The sequence below is a fragment of the Beta vulgaris genome, chromosome 9 (genome assembly GCF_026745355.1).
Source record: "Beta vulgaris subsp. vulgaris cultivar EL10 chromosome 9, EL10.2, whole genome shotgun sequence".
In the NCBI taxonomy this organism is placed as follows: Eukaryota; Viridiplantae; Streptophyta; class Magnoliopsida; order Caryophyllales; family Amaranthaceae; genus Beta; species Beta vulgaris.
This window is the reverse complement of record NC_079210.1, coordinates 14,102,129-14,123,811: the sequence shown is the minus strand read 5'-3', so window position 1 is coordinate 14,123,811 and position 21,683 is coordinate 14,102,129. Positions and strand designations below refer to the sequence as shown.

General features: G+C 36.4%; 1 protein-coding gene across 1 annotated transcript; it reads left to right on the top strand.

Annotated features, from left to right (window-relative positions):
• Positions 1 to 5,414: 5,414 nt before the first annotated feature.
• Positions 5,415 to 19,616, top strand: LOC104883319 (hypothetical protein). Its single transcript, XM_010667815.4, has 4 exons — positions 5,415 to 5,981; positions 6,608 to 6,857; positions 9,811 to 10,580; positions 19,115 to 19,616. The coding sequence occupies exons 1-4, from the start codon at positions 5,521 to 5,523 to the stop codon at positions 19,296 to 19,298; spliced, it is 1,665 nt and encodes a 554-aa protein (XP_010666117.2). The 5' UTR covers positions 5,415 to 5,520; the 3' UTR covers positions 19,299 to 19,616.
• The last annotated feature ends 2,067 nt before the right edge of the window (positions 19,617 to 21,683 follow it).

Below are 21,683 nucleotides of genomic sequence, written 5' to 3'. Positions count from 1 at the left end.
TGTGCGGTTACTGCTATCCTTACTGGTATCTGCACCGACCTTGACCATGTGTCCAGGGTGGCTTAGCGCACTCACCTCGCCAATGTCCATTCCGGACACGAGCCCCTTTTCCCAAACCATCCCCACTTTCCTCCTTCCTTCGACCCTCGAGAAGGGCCTTTTGAGGAGCCTTCTTTTCGTCCCTATCCCCACTACCCGTCTTACTTCCCTGATGGGTACTCCAGTGGGTATTTCCCTCCTAAACCCCCTCTTGATGGGGGTGATGGTGGGAACTATTAGGTGCTTTTTCATGACCCCCTCCCCTCCCTCCTTTTGCAACTCCGAGCGTGGAGTTTCGCTTAAGCTTGGGGGCCTTGCATGTACATGTTTATACCTTTGGGAGTTTGGGGTCATCGGTGGTTAGCGATTTAGGGGTTTTATTGATTTTCGGTGTCAATCGGTGATTGATCCTGTCTGTTGGTTTTGACTTCCCCCACCTCTGTTTTCTTCTCTTTCACCTGTATAGCATGTGCTTTATAGTTTGTTTTGGTAGTTTTGTTTTGCTTTGCATATATATATATATATATATATATATATATATATATTCCTCTTTTATTCTTTTCCTTTTCTTTTTCTTTTTATTTTTCTACATTTAGGATAGCTTGGTTGCTTGCATGATTTGTGGCTAAAAGTATTCATAACTTGATTGGAAGACCTTCCCTACACTAGACTTGATGATTTCGGAAGCCTTGTTGTGATTTTGCGTCTCTTGAGAACGATAACTTTTGGTAGAGTCTCTTTGAAATTAGGCGAGTTGGATAAATGAATTGCCTTGCCCCTTGTGTGACGAATCCCGAAGGAGGGCCAAGAACCTCGTAAGACTCATTCACAACCCTCACCATTGATCGCCTAACTTGTGACTTTCATTTTAGCTCCCCTAGATTGCATTAAGACCGAGCCTTTAGAAGAATGATTTAGGGCGTTTTGCTAGCAATAGGAGCTACAAAGCCAAAAGCTTGTATATTAGCATAATTTTCCGCTTCTCAACCCATCTAAGCCTTTCTATCCTATTTTTGCTTAACCCTCATAATAAGTCATGACCAAACTTTCTCCAAAGTGGAGTGCATGTCTAGTGTGTGTCGAGTTGATTTGTTTTGATATTGAGTCTTGGTTGAGACCGATTCAATATGCAAGTATGATTGAAAAATCTAAAGAAAATCGTGAGAGAAAAGGCAAAAGAAATTAAAAAAAAAAAAGCTCTTTGTGTTTCATTTGAATTTCATTTAAAAGGAAAGAAAAAAAAGAGCAAATTTGATGAGAAAAATGAAAAACATGCAAAAAGTGGAAGAGTTAAAAAGGTGAAAGAGTCAAAGTGAAAATCAAGGCTATGTGAAAGATCTTGAATTGAGATTGGTGTTAGGACTAGCTTGGGGGAGTATTTACCCCTAGTTTGTACTCCACTTACCCTTTTTGCACTACATTCCTAAATTATAATTCACACCCCTAACCTAGCCCCGGTACAACCTTAACAAAGTCCCTTTTGACTTCTAGATTGAATTTGGTCGATTTAGTAGTGGCGGGCGAGATTTTGTGCAAGTCATGATGAGGGTCATCAAAATGTGGTAGAAGCGAGCAATTATGGTTGAGCATCCCTAGGGAGGAGTCAAACTTGGGACTTAGAAGTGGAGAAGAGTGAGAAATCACTCTTGGAAAGCCTTCTTTCAAAAAGACTCGGTTGATCGGTGGATAGAGTCCTTAGAGTCGCTCTTGTGCTTCCTAATTATCTTCCCTCTTGTGTTTGGTTGGTCTTCTAAATCTTGTTATGAACTCATTTAGCTTGCATGTCATGTTGGTAACCTTGCATTTAGAGCATATAGGTTAGTTTGTTGCATGATTTCTTTTTTTTCTTTTTACCCCTTTTTTCCTCTTCTTTCCTTCCTTCTCACTCTTGGTTTACTTGAGGACAAGCAAAACACTAAGCTTGGGGAATTTGATAAGTGCGTTTCGAACGCACTTTATGACCTCCTTTTGGCTTATTTCGGTCCTTGTCATTCTCTTTTATCCCCTCTTTTCCCCTTATTTTTCTACTTCCTCACTTGATCATTGATTGATCATAGTGACATTTTGCTAGATTTTCAATCTATGTTGATCGAATTTCTAGTACATATGCTTTCACCATGTTTTCTCGTATTCTATTGTAGGTATGACCCTTTTCGGGGCCTAGTATTGCGAGATACGACTTTAGGGGAAGAGCGAGAGACATCGAGGAAGCTTGAGGTGCGCTTGGAGGCCCCCGTACACAATGGTGCGCCCGCACATGCCACTTGTGCGCCCACACCTTCAACGGTTTTAGAGGCAAATGACATAACACATCGGTGCGCCCGCACCAACTACTGGTGCGCCCGCACCAACTACTGGTGCGCCCGCACCAACTACTGGTGCGCCCGCACCATTCCAGTTTGAGGTAGACGAGTTAGGTGTGCCCGCACCTCTGCTTGGGGCGCCCGCACCTCATCATGGTGCGCACGCACCTCATCATGGTGCGCCCGCACCCGTTGTTTTCAGAAAATGAAGCTCGTGGCTTCATTAAACGACGATTTTGGTTTTAGAAATACTTATGCTTTATTCTAGTTTTTTAGAGAGTATTTTTTTAGGATTTATACTAAAGAGAAAACAATTGAGTTTGATTGAGAATTGAGATCATGAATCATAGTTTGTGATTCCGTCAACATTGAAGGTACATTTCATTGAATTTAATTTGAAGTTTCAATATTTATTTCATTCTCTTAGTGTTTGTTCTTGCTTTTAGTTTATTTTAGATCTTCAATCTCATATTCTTATAATTGTTTATATTATTTTAATTATCTTTTAATCATGTTTAGCCTTAAATTAGTCATAGATTTTATGTTTAATTGCTTACAATCCATGATTAGTGAGTAGTTTCATACCTAGGGTTAGGGTGAAAGTATGAATTAGGGTTTAAAATGTTTTGTTGATGAGATTGTGATGTTCTAAAGAAAGTTATGCATTTCTTAAATCGAATTTTGAACTCTTTTATCATCCCCAAGAATCAACTTAATTTTTATGCCAAGATATTGGGTAGAAATTAAGGAGATCCTTTATTAGGGGTTTTATGAATTTATTGAATCTCTTAATCAATTAACTAAAGGCCATTCGAGAGAGGATTTAATTGATTGATTAAGTGATTATTCTTGAGGACCATTCGAGAGAGGACTCGAGTATTTTAGAGGGAAACTAAACCTTGCATGATCGTCTCCATTTCTTCACAATCGCATCATCAATCATTGTTCGTTCTTATTCATACTAGTAACCTTAACTCTAGTGTCTTCCTATTTGGTATTTAAACTTTTGTTATTTCCTAGTTCTAGTTTTTAGCTAGTCATAATTGTTACCAAACCTTTTTCAAACCCCCAAATACCATTTAATTAGGTAGTTTGGACTTGATAGACTTTAATTAGTCCCATTTTTCCTGTGGATCGACCCTTGACTTGCCCTTACTATTTTCTTCGTAATTGCTTATTAGGATTTAGAAATATTATTTGGACAGTGATTTTTGGTGTCTTAACGACACACTAAACACCTCTTATATATATATACATATATATATATATATATATTAATATTAAATATATATAATATATATATATATATATATATATATACACACACACACACACACATATATATGTATATATATATACACATGTGTATACATGTATACACATGTGTATACATGTATACACATGTGTATACATGTATACACATGTGTATACATGTATACACATGTATATATATGTATACACATGTGTATATATGTATACACATGTGTATACATGTATATATATGTATATGTATATATATATATATGAAATTCTATCCTGCATAAAACAAGTAGGTCATTAGCAAAATAAAGAAGATTCAATTTAGCGAAATTCACCAAAAGAATATAGGCTTAATCATTTTCAAAAAGAATATGGAATTGAAAGCTCAACGACAACAAATATAATACTATTTCTCATACTTTTGAATTTCAATTTGAATTTCTATGACATTTCAAATAATGAAGTATTTAATGAATTATGTAATTTCTGTTTGCTTCTATCTGTTTTTCATTGTGATCCCATGAAAATCATCATAAAATGAGAAGATTGAGAAGGATTTATATGAATAGTTTTTGTACTAAATATGCATATGTAAGTTTTCGAACTGTAAGTACATGCTCTTCAAAAATAAGATACACATTTAGTTCAAAAAAATGGACATGAAAAAAAGTTGCATATATAGTACAAAAAAATATGTACATTTAATTAAAAAAAATACAAAAAAGTCTTTCTCATATGAAGAATCTTTTTATTTGATCTTAAATCATTTATTCTCACACACACATACACACACACACAAACCCAACGAAATCTCTCAAGATTGTATTTTTGACATATATTAATTTCCACATACTGCCAAAGTCTTAAAACTTTGACCGGTTGAAATCTATGGAAAGATTTTTAAAAATCGAGGGAATTTGACACACACGCCTAGGTTTTCTTATCGATCGAGTCGAGCCCGAATCGTGGCATGCTTGGCTTGTGTTTCGTTTAAGTTTATTCGAGCTCGAGCTGAGCTTGAATCTTAACGAGCCGAGCTTTGACCAAATTTAAACGAGTCGAGCTCAAATTGTTCACAAATAACATTGACTCTTTATCACCCCTAGTTTTTACACGTTTCTTTGTTTTTTCTTTTTTAATAATTGAGATATATAGGCTTCTTTTAGACAATGAAACTATTAACTTATTAGTGTGTGAAACTATTAACTTATACAGATATATTATTTTTCTATATAAAAGTATAATCGGGCTTGTTCACAAGCTTTCGAGCCGAGCTTTGCCTAGCTCAGCTCGATTCGTTAAAGTCTCGGCAAGTTAGGCTCATTAACACCCTTATACATTCCGACGTACAACTAAATATACGCGGCAAACAATTCGTTGTCGTTAAATTGCCACACTTTTTATTTTTTTTGTATCCCAATTTAGTTGCAATACCTCTTTTGAATATTCTATCTCTATCTTATCTTATGATCACATGTCCTTTATTTTATCTCTCATTTCACTTAAATTATTATGCCTCTCCTATATTACAACTATATATCCTCCTAAAAAAATATTGCAAGTAAATTAGAAAGAGGAAGTAATTAGAATATTTTTTTTGGTCTACTACGACTCTACGAGGAGTTTTCCACCACGTTCGGCTAGTGGACTAATCTCCTGTGAAAGTTTGCATGGGTACTTTAAAGGACAACATTCCTCCCACCTGCGATTTTTTCCATATCCAAGCTCTTATTCGAGATCTTAATTAAGGAGTGAGAGACACTCACGTCAACTCTCGTTGGTAAGTAATTAAATATTAGATTGGTGAAGAATTTCAGGGAAACGCATAACACCTGCTGAGTGCTGACATGATTTTTCCCCGATAATTCTAGCTCTGACGCTCCCATCATCATTCTTCCAACACCTTGATCGACCAACAATGGCGACCACCTCCAACACCGATGAAATCAAGGCTATAACAGAGCAAAGACTGGAATTATCTAACGCGCAAACCCTAGAATCCGACTTAGATTTCGCATTCCAACTCCAATTAGAGGAAGCCTTCACCGCTTCTCTCTCTCTCCTACCTTCTTCATCTTCTCCTTCTTCTTCTCACCAACCAACCTCCTCATGTAACAATGGCGACGAATTTAATTTCGTTGATTTGCAGAGTAAAGAGCTCGAAAAGCTCGAGCAAGAGCAGAAAGACCGAGAATTCAGTGAAATTGAGGCCAAGAAATTAAGAGACGATCTCAATCGTCGAATTCACGACCAGAAACTTGCTGTTGATATTGTTCAATTGCCGGAAGACGATTGGGATGATTTTGGTGATGATTTCGAGAGGCCGTTTGGCGAAGGATCTTCTTCATCGTCTTCTTCAGTTACCACTGCAAATTTCAGGTTATTTAGTAAAAATTGTGAAGATTTTGTTTAATTATCTTGAATTCTTGCTGATTTGTTCTGCTTATGTATGTATTTTTGTAATTCTTGCTGTTTAGTTTTTGTCGTTGCATGATAGAACTAAATGCAGACTTGTTTTCTTCTCTTGTCTGACGATAGTTGAATTGTTTGAAAAGTGATTAAAGTAAGATGATAATATGATATGAAGGTTGAACTTGTAAACCGGTTGAGGATCTTCTGTGTTTCCTGGTGACGTTCTTAGTTGTGTGTGAACTTCGGATATTCGGCAACTTGAGTTCTTCAGAGGTAGGATTATCTCCAAGATTCACCTCACCAAGTAAATCAATTAATAAAAAGTAATTTCTATACCCCTTCCTGCTATTTTTCTCCATTAGCAAATCATTCCCTTGAATTGAGAACCGGACATTATAATTCCTAAAAAAACTGGAAAGGAGAGTAACCGGATCCCAGGAGAAGTTTATTTTTATCTTAAAGGAAATAATGTTGAGTTTTTGTATTTGATAGTTTATGCAATTACATTTTAGGTATGCATTTTGTTTCCTTCTTTCAAAATTTTGGAGAATGGTGTGTACCTTTTCATAATTCTTATTTTGGTGATTATTCAGGTTGTATTTTAAGGGTTTAGTGAGTGTAGAAAGAGTAGGAGGTTCAGAAGCTATACTCATTGGCATTGGTGTTGCGATTTGTGATTCAAGAGACAATTTAATATTTCAGTTAAGCAAGCCTTTGGTGGGGAATGGGATGAGCCGTCCAATGAATGAGATTAAGGCTTTGATTGAAGGTCTTGAAACAGCTCTCGCACTGGATTTGAAGAACATTATGATCTTTTGTGACTATCTTCCTATCTATCGATATGTAAGTACAAATTTCCTTTTCTTTGGCTTGATAGGTCATGTGTGTATTATATTATGTGTTGTGGAATCCCTGTGCAATTTTGTATGTCTGTATAGACTTTAGTTAAACTGAAACAGATATGACCTTCTGTGGAATGGATATCTAAAGGACCAAGTGCTTTTTGCCTGCTATTAGATGGATAACTTTTATGACGCTCCCTGCATCCAGAAATGATAGTCAGTAAATTACTTTAGTAAGCTCTAAAAATCAGTTTCCAGATGTAGAAGTAGATTGTAACTATATATTACACTGTATGTAAATTAAGTGATGTACTCGGACACAGGATGTGATGGCCTTGCTATTGTAAAGATAGTCTTAGCCTCTCAATGATAGAGGTTTAATGCATTGAATCAATTAGAAATTTCAATATATCATGCTTTTGTTTTGACTTTTGAGGGGAAGATGGTGGTGTCTTATATGGACAATTTATCCATGGGTATGTGAGGGGACCACCTAGTGAAACCCATGTTCTTGGTATTATTGAGTTTTAGTCACTGAAAAGCTTGAGTCAGGTCTTTGTTGATGCCCTATCACAGAGCGCTACAGGATGTCACTTCAAATATCTGGCTAGGGGTCATTCAATTGATGTTTGGAAGCGTATTCGATCTGCAAACGTGGCAAATTATAAGTAGGAAATCCATGAAAACTCCACCTTGTCCTGGTCCTTCAAAGTTAGCAATCACAGGTCAAAGTCCAAATATCATGTTTGTACATCCAAATGTTATATTTTTAACTCCATAATTCTATTTTTACATCCAAAAATTATTTTTATACATCCATAATCTTTTTTTTTAATGATTGCTCATCTATAATCTACTTTTATGCTTATCTAATTTGGATTTTTGCACATCCATAATTTCTTTTGTACATCCAAAAAGTAGTTTTGCACATCCAAGAACAATGTTTGTACATCCAAAAAGTAGTTTTGCACATCCAAGAGTGATGTTTTTACATCCAAAAAGTAGTTTTGTACATCCAAGAATGATGTTTGTACCTCCACTATGTATTTTGTATCTTTGTATATCCATAAGTTCTTGCATAAGACTTGCGTGGACCTAGCGACAATAACATTATCGTGGATCAAAAAGTCAAGCTTACCAAAAATTATATGCAGAATACATAGTGACCCCTATTTAAATATAGTCTCCCTTTTTTATTTGACATAGCGACCTTTTTTTTTATAACATATACTCTAACTCATAATTAAAGTATTTGTTTAGACATGGTCCCCTTTGTGGCTTTTTTGACATTTAGTTATTCCTTGTATAAACACTCTTAATAAAGTCACATTTAAACATTTACCCTTAAGCAATCCTTATTTTTATTATATTGACCCTTGTTTAGAACATAGTGATCATTTTTTTAGAGGCGCTGAACCAAACACATGCATGAATCACTAGAATATAGGTTATAAAAAAAGGTCGCTATGTCAAAATAGGGGTCACTATGTCGCGTACAATATTTTACACTTGTTACCTTTTTCTCCATAGTAATTTAGCTAAGTTCTATTTTACATCCAATTATATATCGGCACGTCCAAAAACTATGTTTATACATTTATAAGTTTGTTGTTGAACATCATAAATTTAAGTTTGTACATGCAAAATAAAACACAACTATGATTGTTAATAAAAAGAAGGGCCAGAATTGTCTTCATCAAACTCTGTTTGGCACCGAACAATTTGGTTTCTAGCCTTTTTTATAAAAAGAAGGCAAAAACAAAATAAAACAGGCCAAGTGGGAAACAACTCTTCATTGAATTTCTCTTGAACTTTCGAGTTCTCTGCCATGTGCTTGCCCGAGGTTTCTGCCATAATCGAGCTTCCTCCCATCTTCTAGTGAAAAGTGACGAGTCAACTTTCTCTTCAGGGTCCAATCCGTATTCCTTGTCGGTACCCAGGTTAGGTCGTATCAACACGGGTACGTCAGGGTGATTAGGCGAGTCCGAGCATCACAGTGTTTAAGAGAGAAAGTAAGGTATCTGGTGAATGAAAATGTGATCATGTTTCACAGGCTGCAAAGTCAGCAGCTATTTGTGACCTAACAGAATGTCATGGTTAGTAACTGTAGGAATCTGAGAGGATAATTGGCATAATTGCTATCAATTGCAAGAATTGTGGCTGTTCTTTAATAGTCAAATGCATTCACAATTCCTGTGTATGGGTGATATCCAAACAGACAGCATTAATGGGAAGGGTCAAAGTAAATTGCTAATATACATATTTCGTCTAAAGCTACTGTTGTCCTCTGTCTTCTGTCCTTGTTATAAATATCAATATCCCGTGTGCAATGTGCCTTTGATGAGAGTTTACCGAAAAAAAATAAAGATTATCTTGGAAAGAAGATGTGATAATGATAGTTTCTTGGATTAATATGAAAAATATGACAAGGGAAACGGGCAACTTTAACAAGAATGACTAAGAAAGTTGATCTGAAGGTGAGGTTCACTAGGAATCCGCTCCCACCATCAAATATAATTAGAAGGTGAAAGAAGGTTGAAGTTGACTAAGAGATGAGAAGTTCAATTGCAAGAAAAATAATTATTTTATCAATCTCAATAAAAAAATGTTTATATATGGCGTATTAGCAAGTTGAGGCGTTTTGTTCTCCTAAACACGTTAGTAAATAATGTTAATGTTTTCGTTAATAATTGAATCCAACATAAGCTGACAATTTACTAAATTAAGCTAACAGAATATGGACAAATGCATACCTACCCTGAAACTCTCCAGCTCATAGTACTCTGCTCAACACCAAAAAAATGGAAGCCTTAATCATCCCCATTAGATTTCTCTAATTCTTATATCTTGATTTGCACTTTCCCTTAGTGTGTGACAATTGATTATTATGGTCTGTGTACTAGAAACATAATTGTGCATGAAAGATAATTTGACATTATTTCTTCTTCATGCAGGCTATGCATGCATGGCAACCAAAGCAGAGGAAGATTGCTGCATTAATGGCGAAAGTGGAACTTCTTCGAAAAAGATTTACTAACTTCCGTCTACGTCTTGTCTCTCGAAATGTTATAAAGTTTGCATTTAAGCTTGCTAGAGACGCTATCACCTCTCAGATGTCGAAACCTGTAGAGTCTGACCATCTCAAGAATTTGAAAGAGACTTGTGTGATCTGCCTGGAAGAGACAGACCAGGATAAAATGTTCACTATTGATGATTGTCTGCATAAATACTGCTTCTCTTGTATGAAGCAGCATGTAGAAGCAAAGTTACATAATGGGATGGTACCAAAGTGCCCTCATGAAAGTTGTATATATGAGCTAAATATAACTAGCTGTGAAAAGTTCTTGACACCTAAGTTAATTGAAATTATGAAGCAACGTATTCGAGAAGCATCGATACCTGTTGCTGAAAAGGTTTATTGCCCATACCCTAGATGCTCAGCATTGATGTCAAAAGATGAAGTGTCTGATTTCGCAAAGAAAAAAAATATCCGTGCAAGAATGCTTGGAGCCAGGGAATGTTTGAAATGTCATGGACTCTTTTGCATCAATTGTAGAGTGCCGTGGCATAAAACTTTGACCTGTGGAGAGTACAAGAGGTCAAATCCATATCAGATTGAAGATGCGAAGCTCAAGTCACTTGCAACTAGAAATTTGTGGCGCCAATGTGTGAAATGCAATCATATGATCGAACTTGCTCAAGGTTGCTACCACATGACATGCAGGTAATTTTACTTACCACTTTTATGAACTCATATGTGTATATAGCATACACATTTGGTTTAGCCAGGATATCTTTCGAAGGATTCGTTTGAACACAAAGTTCAATGAGTAGTTTCATGAGTAAGGTGAATGATACGAGTGAGAGACAACGTAATGGTCGTGATGTCACATAAGTGGTTTTTAACGGACGAATGGAACAGACCGTGGCCAGTGCGGCTTGACTTCACATTAATGAAAATTTTCAAGTTTAAGCACTCTTCTTTCAATATAATATGACCAAACCTATCATATGATAGAGTTCTTTACTTGGTGAATGAATAATTCCCTAAAACATGAATGTCCCATGCTATTATTAATATAATTAGACATGACTCATACATTATCGAAGCTCAAAATTCCCATGTCACATTCTTCACCCTTTTTTGGTGCGTGCTTGTTGTTTATGTATTTCCTTTTTCAATTCTGACAAGGAATAAACGTCATTGGATAAATAATGTTTTAACATGGCCAGTCACCGTTACGTATCGGAAGACGCGACCAGAAGAACTGATTTTTGTCGCTATGTAACGGGATTTTGTGGAATGTCAAGTTCAAAATCTGTTCCAGAGTGCTTTATGTAACCGAACTGTGTGAGAGTGATGTCAGTTCTAGTGAGAATGTGTGATGTCAGATCCAGTGAGAGTGAGCCAGAGGAGTTTGCCTACTAGGCAAGGGGTCACGTAAATCTGGTGTGAGTTTGAAGAGAAATCCATGGGAATTATAAGTTTTCTGGTTTGAGTTAGACACTAGTTTTTGATGAGATCAAAGGTCTGTATTAGATGTGAAAGAAAGTTTCTTTTTGATGAGATCTGGCTGCTTCATCCTTAGAAAGTCTCTGAGCTCCTTTAGATCATTCATATGAAAGGTTGAGACCAAGAACATTTGACTTGATGCATGAGCTTGCGGCAGTTGGATGCAAGAATCAGGTCATCTACAGAGACTAGGAGAGACTTTTACCTCCAGATCCCAATCTTACCACAGGCTGTTGCATTAAACCTACACTTGTCCCTTCCAAAGACCAATTAACAGATTTTGTCGCTTGACTCCCTTCTAAGACAGATATTTTTAACCACTGTGACAGAAGTAGAACATAATCACATTCTCAGTTATTGCCACCTTCAAGAGGAGTGTAGAAGGACCAACTGACAGATAGTATACCACTTATATTGACATTCCTTTTATGCATTTTAATATTCTGTGCTTTCTTGTATTTAGGACTGTCTTCTAGCAATAGGTGGCCTGACATTCCAGTTGGCCGTAATTTTGGAATAAGCATCATAGTTAGTGGAAGTTGTGCTCTAGAGTCTAGATATGCAAGGGGTGATATTATGTACTGATGAGGTTGGATGGAATATTACTGTGAATCTCATCCTTTCCTTAAATATCTCTAAACCTGCAATCTCTTCTTCTTGGAATAGCAAAACTCGTCATGAGTGGCAGAGAGAATCTCATTTTAAGTGGTAAGGATACATTGTTACAAGCTTGTTTTTCTATAGTCATCTCTATTGTCTCTCTCTCTCTTAGGTTACGTGTCTCTTTGAGAAAAAAAAAGAGAAAGAGTTTGATAAGAGACCTTTCTAAACATTAGTGTCATCACATTAAACTAATTGCTACTACTATTCTGAAGACTTTTTTTCTTGCTAATGAAGTAAAAACACACATGTATGTATGCTTTTCAACAAGCAGTTGGTAAATGGGTAGGAGGTTTAAGGATGTAAGCTTGGTAATATACGGGGATAAGAAATCGAGTTTTGTTGATTAACTAGTGATTGGCCCAGACGATGTTGACTTGTTGCATGTGCTACATTTGACAAGTGATAACCAATTATTGTGATTGATTAATATGTATTATCATTTGGTTTAGAAAGATGTTAGTAAAAAGGATAATCATCTACTACTATACATTATTTTTTCCATTAAAGACCTACTGTATTATCTTTATTATCAAGTGAACAACAAATAAGATTATACTAATTGATTGGTAGTTAGGTGTCTATCTGATGTATTTAATCTTCTAAAGACTAAATAACAAGTGCGGAAGTTAAGTAACACAACAATAATGTTCGAACCAAATTAAAGAACCAAAGAACTAGGATAGTACTTAGTTTATTCAATGATACAGGCACAGCCACCACAAGGAATAAATCTAAGGATTTTGAATGTATAAAGACAAAGCCACCAACAATCACGAAAACACAATCAAGTTATAAAACTCACGAAATCTTATTAATCACTATGTATATATTTTGAACTACATACACCTTATTTATACTAGTTTAAACATGTTAATCCTAGTTGGAAACAACTATACTAACCCTAATAGAAAACATAAATAATAATCCTAATAGGCTTAGGACAATTCCTAAGTCCTAGACTCTCTAGACTCCTTGAATCATGTAAAAACCATCGTTTTAAGAACGTAGGCAAAACCATGATTCCTAATACAAGTAGAACTAGGAAAGCAATAAAGATATGAGTTCTAACCGAACTAGAACCCTCATGACATGTGCATATCACACACCACCTAGGTTGGTTAGCAAGCATGCTACCACTTTAGTAGTCATCCCCATGAAGAGTCCTCCATGTACATCAATTGAGCCAAGGTCTACTGACACATTCTTGTGTACAAGAGCTAGTCAACTTGCATCAACTACTCCTGTATCATCCTCCTCTTCTTTAGAAACAATTGACCTCAATTGAGCCATATCATCATTATGGACATATGGAGTCAAATCCCCCACATTCACAGTGGCACTTACATTGTAGTCTTGAGGTAAGTCAAACTTGAAGGCATTGTCATTAACCTTCTCTACAATCTTGAAAGGACCATCTGAACGTGGCATAAGCTTATTCTTTCGAAGGCTTGGGAACCTTTCCCTCCTTAAGTGCAACCAAACCAAATCACCAACCTTGAACATGTGTTGTACTCGATTCTTGTTAGCTAGTTGTTGATATTTGGTGTTCACCTTCTCAATTCTGGCCTTGAGTTGTGCATGAAGCTTTAACATTGCTTGCGCCTTCTCCTTAGCATCCACATGATACACTTCATCACTAGGGAAGGGAATAAGATCAATAGGCACTCTAGGGTTAGTACCATAGACAACCTCAAAAGGAGAACATCTTGTGGCATAAGTAGGTGACCTATTATAAGCAAACTCAACATATGCAAGCTTCACATCCCAATCCTTGGTACTCTTACTTACCAAACCCCTAAGTAAGGCGCCTAAAGTCTTATTAGTCACTTCAGTTTGCCCATCAGTCTGAGGATGGTACGAAGTACTAAAACACAACTTTGTACCAAGGAGCTTCCATAGTGTCTTCTAAAAGTAGCTCATGAATTTAGTATCCCTATCACTCACAATAGTTTTAGGAACACCATGTAGTCGAATAATCTCCTTACAATACAAATCAGCTACCTTTGAAGCATCATCAGTTTTGTGACAAGGAACAAAATGTGTCATTTTAGAGAACCTATCAATGACCACCATGATCGAATCCTTTCCCCTTTGTGTTCTAGGCAATCCCACAATAAAATCCATAGCCACATCTTCCCAAGGACCATTAGGAATAGGTAGAGGAGTCTACAAACCTTGGTGAAAAGTGCTCTTGGCTTTTTGACATGTAGCACATCTTGAGATAACCCCTTGAACATCACCTTGCATCTTTGGCCAATAAAAGTGCTCTTGTAGAATAGCCAAAGTCTTGTTCATTCCAAAGTGACCAGCTAGACCCCCACCATGAGCCTCCCTCACCAATAGCTCACGAATAGAACAAGTAGGGATACATAGTCTTTCCCCTTTGAAAATGAAACCATTATGAAGCACATAAGAGCCATGTGATCCTTTGGAGCATGCTTCGAATATCTCCCTAAACTTCTCATCTTCTTTGTAATACGCCTTCACCAATTCAAAACCAAGGAGTCTTGAACTCAACACTTCAAGTAAAGAGTGCCTTCTAGACAAAGCATCTGCCACCACATTAGCCTTGCCTTCCTTGTACTTAGAAGAGAAGTTAAAAGATTGCAAAAACTCAACCCGTTTAGCATGTCTAGGGTTTAACTTTTGCTGTCCATGTATATACTTCAATGCCTCATGATTAGAGTGAAGCACAAAGTGACTTGGACGAAGATAGTGACTCCAATGGTCAAGTGCTCGAACTATTGCATAGAACTCTTTATCATATGTAAAGTAATTGAGTTTAACACCACTCAACTTCTCACTAAAGTATGCAATAGGACGCTTCTTCTGTATTAACAAAGCTCCAATCCGAACTCCACTAGCATCACATTCAACTTCAAAAGGTTGAGTGAAATCTGGAAGGGCAAGAATAGGAGTATTGCACAACAAGTCTTTAATAGTGTCGAAGGCTTGTTGAGCTGCCTTGGTCCATGTGAACTTACCTTGCTTGATACATTCGGTCATAGGGGCCACAATGCTACTAAAGTTGCGCACAAACCTTCTATAGAAAGAGGCTAGACCATGAAAGGAACGTACCTCAGAAATAGTGGAAGGAATAGGCCAACCCTTGATTGCTTCTACCTTGGATGGATCAACTGAAACGCCATCTTTGGAGACTATATAGCCCAATAATGTAACACTAGGAACTAGAAAATAGCACTTTTCTAGCTTTCCATATAGCTTTTGTTGGCGCAACACTTCAAACACCTCCCTTAGGTGAGTTAGATGTTCCACCACACTCCTGCTATATACAAGTATATCATCAAGGTAAACCACCACACATCTGCCTAAGAAGGGTTTTAACACCTCATTCATCAATCTCATGAAGGTGCTAGGTGCATTAGTAAGTCCAAATGGCATAACAAGCCACTCATATAGTCCCATCTTAGTCTCGAATGTTGTTTTCCACTCGTCTCCTTCTCTCATTCTGATTTGTTGGTAACCACTCCTCAAATCAATCTTAGAGAAGATACTAGAACCATGTAATTCATCAAGTAAGTCATCCAACCTAGGGATAGGAAAACGATACTTAATGGTTATATTGTTAACAGCCCTACTATCTATGCACATGCGCCAAGTACCATCTTTCTTAGGTACCAACAATGCAAGAACGGCACATGGGCTCATGCTTTCACGCACATATCCTCTAGACATCAACTCCTCAATCTGCCTTTGTAGTTCTTGTGTCTCTTGAGGATTGCATCTATAAGCAGCTTTGGTAGGCAAAGAGGCACCTGGAACTAAGTCAATTTGATGCTGAATGCCTCGAATTGGTGGTAGTCCTGGAGGTAAGTCTTGAGGAAACACATTATTATACTCATGCTCAAGGTGTTTAGGGACCTTGTAGCCTTGCTGTTCCCCTTCTACTTCACGTGCCATTAGTAGATACCCTTCGTTTTCTTTCTCCAATTCCTTCTCAATCTCCTTAGCACTCACCAATAATGAGCCCTTCTTTGTAGGAGTGGAAGACAAAGGTTTCAAGGCAGTTCTCTTACCTCCCACGGTAGCAATGCACACATTAGAACGCCCATCATATTTTACAAAACGATCATATTGCCATGGTCTCCCTAAAAGGATATGACAAGCATCCATGTTGCACACATCACACAAAACCTCATCCTTGAACTTGCCAATTTCAAACCAAATCAAGGCTTGCTTTGTTACTTTGATGCCATTATCATCACTAAGCCAATTTAGCTTGTAAGGGCGTGGGTGATTAGAAGTAGGCCATTGTAGTTTATCAATAAGTGTGGTAGAGACAACATTAGCACAACTACCATTATCAATAATCAAATCACATACCCTTTGCTTCACTAGGCAACGAGTGAAGAAGATCTTGTCCCTTTGAGTGTGGTCCAAAGGGGCTGGTTGTGTGTGGAGCATACGCCTAACAATGAATTGCTGTCCCTCATACACTGGTTCCTCCTCTGAGTCTACCTCATAAGTCGCCTCTTCATCATGCTCTTGCTCACTATCATGCTCCTCTTCTTCAAAGCTTCCCTTGGCATAATCAGCATCAATCTCTTGGATGTCCCTTAATGTCATCACTCGATTATTAGAGCAATCCTTCAATATGTGGCCATAGCATTTACACTTGAAGCAAATACGCCTCTCCTCAGTGGCTAAGAGTGTAGAAGACTTCCCCTTATCCCCCTTGAACTTGTCGAACTTAGTGAAGGAAGTGGAGCTACTACCTTCTTCCTTCTTGGCGCCACCACTTGGTTTGTCTACTTGCTTCACAAAAGGCTTAAAGGTGGAGGCTTTCTTGGCCTTAACATACTTCTCAGCTCTCATGGCCACTTGTACCACCTCTTTAAAGCTCCAATAGGGTTGAAGATCAACCTTCTTGGCTAGCTTCTTGTCCAAACCAGCAATGAAACGAGCAATCTTATGCTCGGCCTTCTCATCCACATCACAGAGCATGTTTATCCTCTCAAACTCCACCACATGCTCCTCAACACTTAGAGAATGTTGTTATAAAAACTTGAAGCTTTCGAAACATATCTTGTGTGAAATCAGAAGGGAGGAAGCGCTTCTTCATTCTAGTCTTCAACTTCTCCCATGAACGTAGGCTAGGCTTGCCATCCTTGCGCCTCTTGTTCCTCAAATTCTCATACCATAAGCTAGCATACCCGGTAAGTTTAAGGATAGCCACCTTGAACCTCTTAGCATCATTATAGTCCTTGTAATCAAAGACTCTTTCCATCCTTTGCAGCCATTCAAGGAACTTCTCGGGCTTCATGGCGCCATCAAACTCAGGTAGGTCGAGTCTTAGGCCTCGATCATCCTCTCTTGGTGGTTGTCTATTGCGTGGATGAGTAGCCTCCTCATCAGAACTAGCTTCATGGTTGCTAGTACGTGCACTCCTAACAGGACTAGGAGAGTTTGCACGCCTATTGTCACGCATGCCATGTTGTACCATGCGCATCAACTCCTCCATGCGTGTGGTTAGGTCTTCTAGTTGCCTATCCCTACGCAAGTTTTGGGCTTGCTCAAAGGTTAGCCCCCTAGGGACTCTCCCTTCACCACCCTCTCTTCCCTCTTGGTCGTTATCCATGCTTTAGCCAATCAGAATTTGGCTTGGACGACCCCACATGTGCTCCAAGGAATCGCAACAATGTGTGTTTGATTCGAGTTCTTGGATGTTTTTGTGGATCTTCGATGATTTTCTTTCACCAATTGACAACTTATGATGATGTCCTTCGATGAAGCTTTGTGAAAATTCAAGAATCTTGAAAAAAAGATTGGATCTTTAAGAGTTTCTTGAAGATCAAACTACTCCCCCTTAGAGGAGAAATTTTTTTCGAGCAAATAGGATGATGCTCGAATCCCTCCAATGGATGTCACCAAAGCTCTTGATACCAAATGATGTATTTAATATTCTGAAGACTAAATAACAAGTGCGGAAGTTAAGTAACACAATAATAATGTTCGAACCAAATTAAAGAACCAAAGAACTAGGATAGTACTTAGTTTATTCAATGATACAGGCACAGCCACCACAAGGAATAAATATAAGGATTTTGAATGTATAAAGACAAAGCCACCAACAATCAAGAAAACACAATCAAGTTATAAAACTCACGAAATCTTATTAATCACTATGTATATATTTCCAACTACATACACCTTATTTATACTAGTTTAAACATGTTAATCCTAGTAGGAAACAACTATACTAATCCTAATAGAAAACATAAATAATAATCCTAATAGGCTTAGGACAATTCCCTAAGTCCTAGACTCTTTAGACTTCTTGAATCATGTAAAAACCATCGTTTTAAAAACGTAGGCAAAACCATGATTCCTAATACAAGTAGAACTAGGAAAGCAATAAAGATATGAGTTCTAACAAAACTAGAACCCTCGTGACATGTGCATATCACACGCCACCTAGGTTGGTTAGCAAGCATGCTACCACCTTAGTAGTCATCCCCATGAAGAGTCCTCCATGTACATCAATTGAGCCAAGGTCTACTGACACATTCTTGTGTACAAGAGCTAGTAAACTTGCATCAACTACTCCTGTATCACTATCCTGTATAATTGAGGTTGTAGCTATCAAGATTCGAGAGACTTTAAATTGACAACAAGTTTACTTTCTAATTTATGAGGTTGACATAAAATGAGGGTCATTGGAAAGTGTGCCATGTACCGTATGTACGCTATAAAAGTATTGATTAGATACAGCAGAACTAATGCTCGACTAGTATCTCCCTCTTTCACCCTCTTTGACCGGGTTTGGTCCGTTGTGGCTCTAATACATGCCTCCACCAAACACACCCCCAACCCCCCCCCCCCCCCCCCCCCCAACCAAAAAAAAAACGACGGAGAAGGAAGAAACAAAGAAATCAACCCCAAAGGTAATAATGTGGTGGGGGCCTCTAATATCTCCTAATGCCATCATGCAAACATGATAATTATCATTGTGCGATATAAATGTCTTTCTGAACTACGTATTTCCTGAAACAAAATGCTCTTTGATTGCCAATGGGAAAGCTGTTCAATCTTACAATTTAACTTATTGCACTTTATGACAGATGCGGGTATGAGTTCTGCTATACTTGTGGAGCCGAGTGGAAGAACAAGAAGGCTACATGTTCATGTCCACTCTGGAATGAAAGAAATATTTTGTTTGATGACTCAGATTTTGATGATGATGAGGATGAAGACGACTTTGATGAAGATGATTATTACTCTGACTCGGACTCAGAATGGGAATAACTATTTAGTCTATTATGGAAAGGATGATCTTAATGATATTGAGACTTCACACTCAGTAGTTACTTTTCTTCGTGCCATTTGGTTGTAAAATACTGTGTTTTTAATCTGCAAAGAAGAAATTGTTTTTCCATATGCCTGAATATTTTCTTATTGATTGTTGCATCCCCTCCCCAAATGCTGCTGATAGAGCAAGGTTGAGTTGTATTTATCAGAATGTCATAGTCCTGTCATGCCCCACGTCAACCAAATTCGAGCTGTAAGTCGATCTCGAAACTATTGGAACTTTGCTAGCAACGTTACGTTGTGACACTTTTTTCAGAGTTTTCCTTTCTTACACCTTTATGGCGTCTTTCTCTTAGAGGTGTCAATTCAGTTCAACCATTTAGTTATGGTTCTACCTAAACAGTTTAGTTCACATCAGTTCAGTTTGTAACATTTAAAATCATTAACAATTTTGCTCAGTTAACAAACTTTTTAGTTTAGTTTGATTCAGTTTTTTTTCCTTTCAATTTTCAGTTAAGTTGTAGTTTAAATTAGTTTTATCCGAACAGTTACACCAACCAACGGTTGAATTCATAGTAGTTAAAACACCTTGTGGTTATTTTCAGTTTCATTTCAGTTCATTTCAATTATTGACGAAAATCACATAAGTACAGCAATAATCGCATTAGTTCGGGTAGAAGTTAATCACATTCTTGTATTTTTTTCAGGTTAAATTAGTCGGCACTTGCCTAAAAAAAACAGTTGTAATTCATGAAAACGTGTATGAAAGTGACATTGCTTAAATGTGTATTGTACTGATATATTCAATAATTTGGAATAAGACAAATTTATATAAGTCGATATTCAAACTTTTAGTTGTATGCAAATCATATCATGTTTGGTTAAAAAGGACGTCTCATATCCGTGTAAATTCTTATAAACTTCCTTGAAAGACGAGTTAGACATTTTTAAAAAGCCCATTAGATTAATGCCTTACTTTTACTATATGGGCTTGCTATAACTATACTAGTCATTGAGGCTATATGCATCTAAAAACTATAAAAACATATAATCGACGTAAAATAAGTTAATATTATATCAGATCAAGGTATCTATGTGTGATGGTAAAGTAATTGAAAATAACTTTGCTCAGTTTAAAATAAGATTAAGTTGTATCCATTTTGATTTTAAAACATAATATTTGAGTGAACCAAATTGATATTGGATTACAACGAATCTCAAACTACAACGAATAATTTTATAAACTAACTCTGCAGTCATACTGAATGAATTAAACTAGTCACTAAACCGATTAAACAATGTGAGAACCAAATGGATTGAACTGGCCACTAAATAGATTAAACTAGTCAATATATTAACAAAGTTGGTTTGTTCTCTTCTTAATATTGGGATTAGGTTGTTACCTAATTTTAAATTAAAAGTATTGAAGATAACATAGCTCCATGCCTCCCTTATGATATCGAAAACAATATTGAAGTGAAACAAATTAGTATCAGGTTATTAGATATTGTATCAATGTGAAACGAATACCTAAATCAAGATAAGAATACTCCAATGTAGTTAATCGTTTATAAGTTACAATTATTTTAAATTTTAAATATTTAATTTAACTCAAACAAGTTGATAATGGATTATATAATATATCAATATAAGCTTACAAGGTAACTGAAAAAGGCAATGATCTATCAAAGTGAACCTTGATTAAGCTTTATGTGTTGCAAATACAAACATATTACTAAAGCAAAACAAGAATTGATAAGTGAAGTTGTTATTAAATTATTTGATTAAACGGTATATATGTGAATACATCTAAACACATAAACAAATTGACACAATTTGTTATTGCATAAGACTAATGTATACTGATTTGGATTAGATCTATATATTGATATAAGTCGATAAGTTAATTGGTGTATATGATTTACGTGAACCGTTTATGTTAAAGATACTTTGTATTATGATATACTTTGTATTCTCTATTGAACATAACAACATTCTATATAATTTGATCGTTTTAAGTCAATGAATTCATTAAAGTTATATAATTGAAATGAAACAAATCGTTATTAGATAACATGAATTCATTAATGTAAGCCAATAGTTTAATTAAATAATTCAAAACACCATTTAATTAATCGTCTCCATGTAAAATTAATTTCATAGCAAAAGTATTTAATTTAATTCATTACAATTGTATGCAACAACTAAGAAATTGTTATTGAATAATAATAATAATAATAATAATAATAATAATAATAATAATATTGATAATAATAGTAATAATAATAATAATAAAATAATATAATAAAACTACAGTTTAAAATAATGATGTCTTAAATATCAAATTATTACGGTTTAAAATAATCTCCAATGGGCCGGCCC

Bases quoted from the DNA above. Each gene is read 5' to 3' on its own strand.
- LOC104883319 (XM_010667815.4), top strand. From the start codon at position 5,521: ATGGCGACCACCTCCAACACCGATGAAATCAAGGCTATAACAGAGCAA. The intron at 6,858-9,810 runs GTAAGTACAAAT...TTCTTCATGCAG, and splicing joins ATCTTCCTATCTATCGATAT to GCTATGCATGCATGGCAACC. The intron at 10,581-19,114 runs GTAATTTTACTT...ACTTTATGACAG, and splicing joins TGCTACCACATGACATGCAG to ATGCGGGTATGAGTTCTGCT.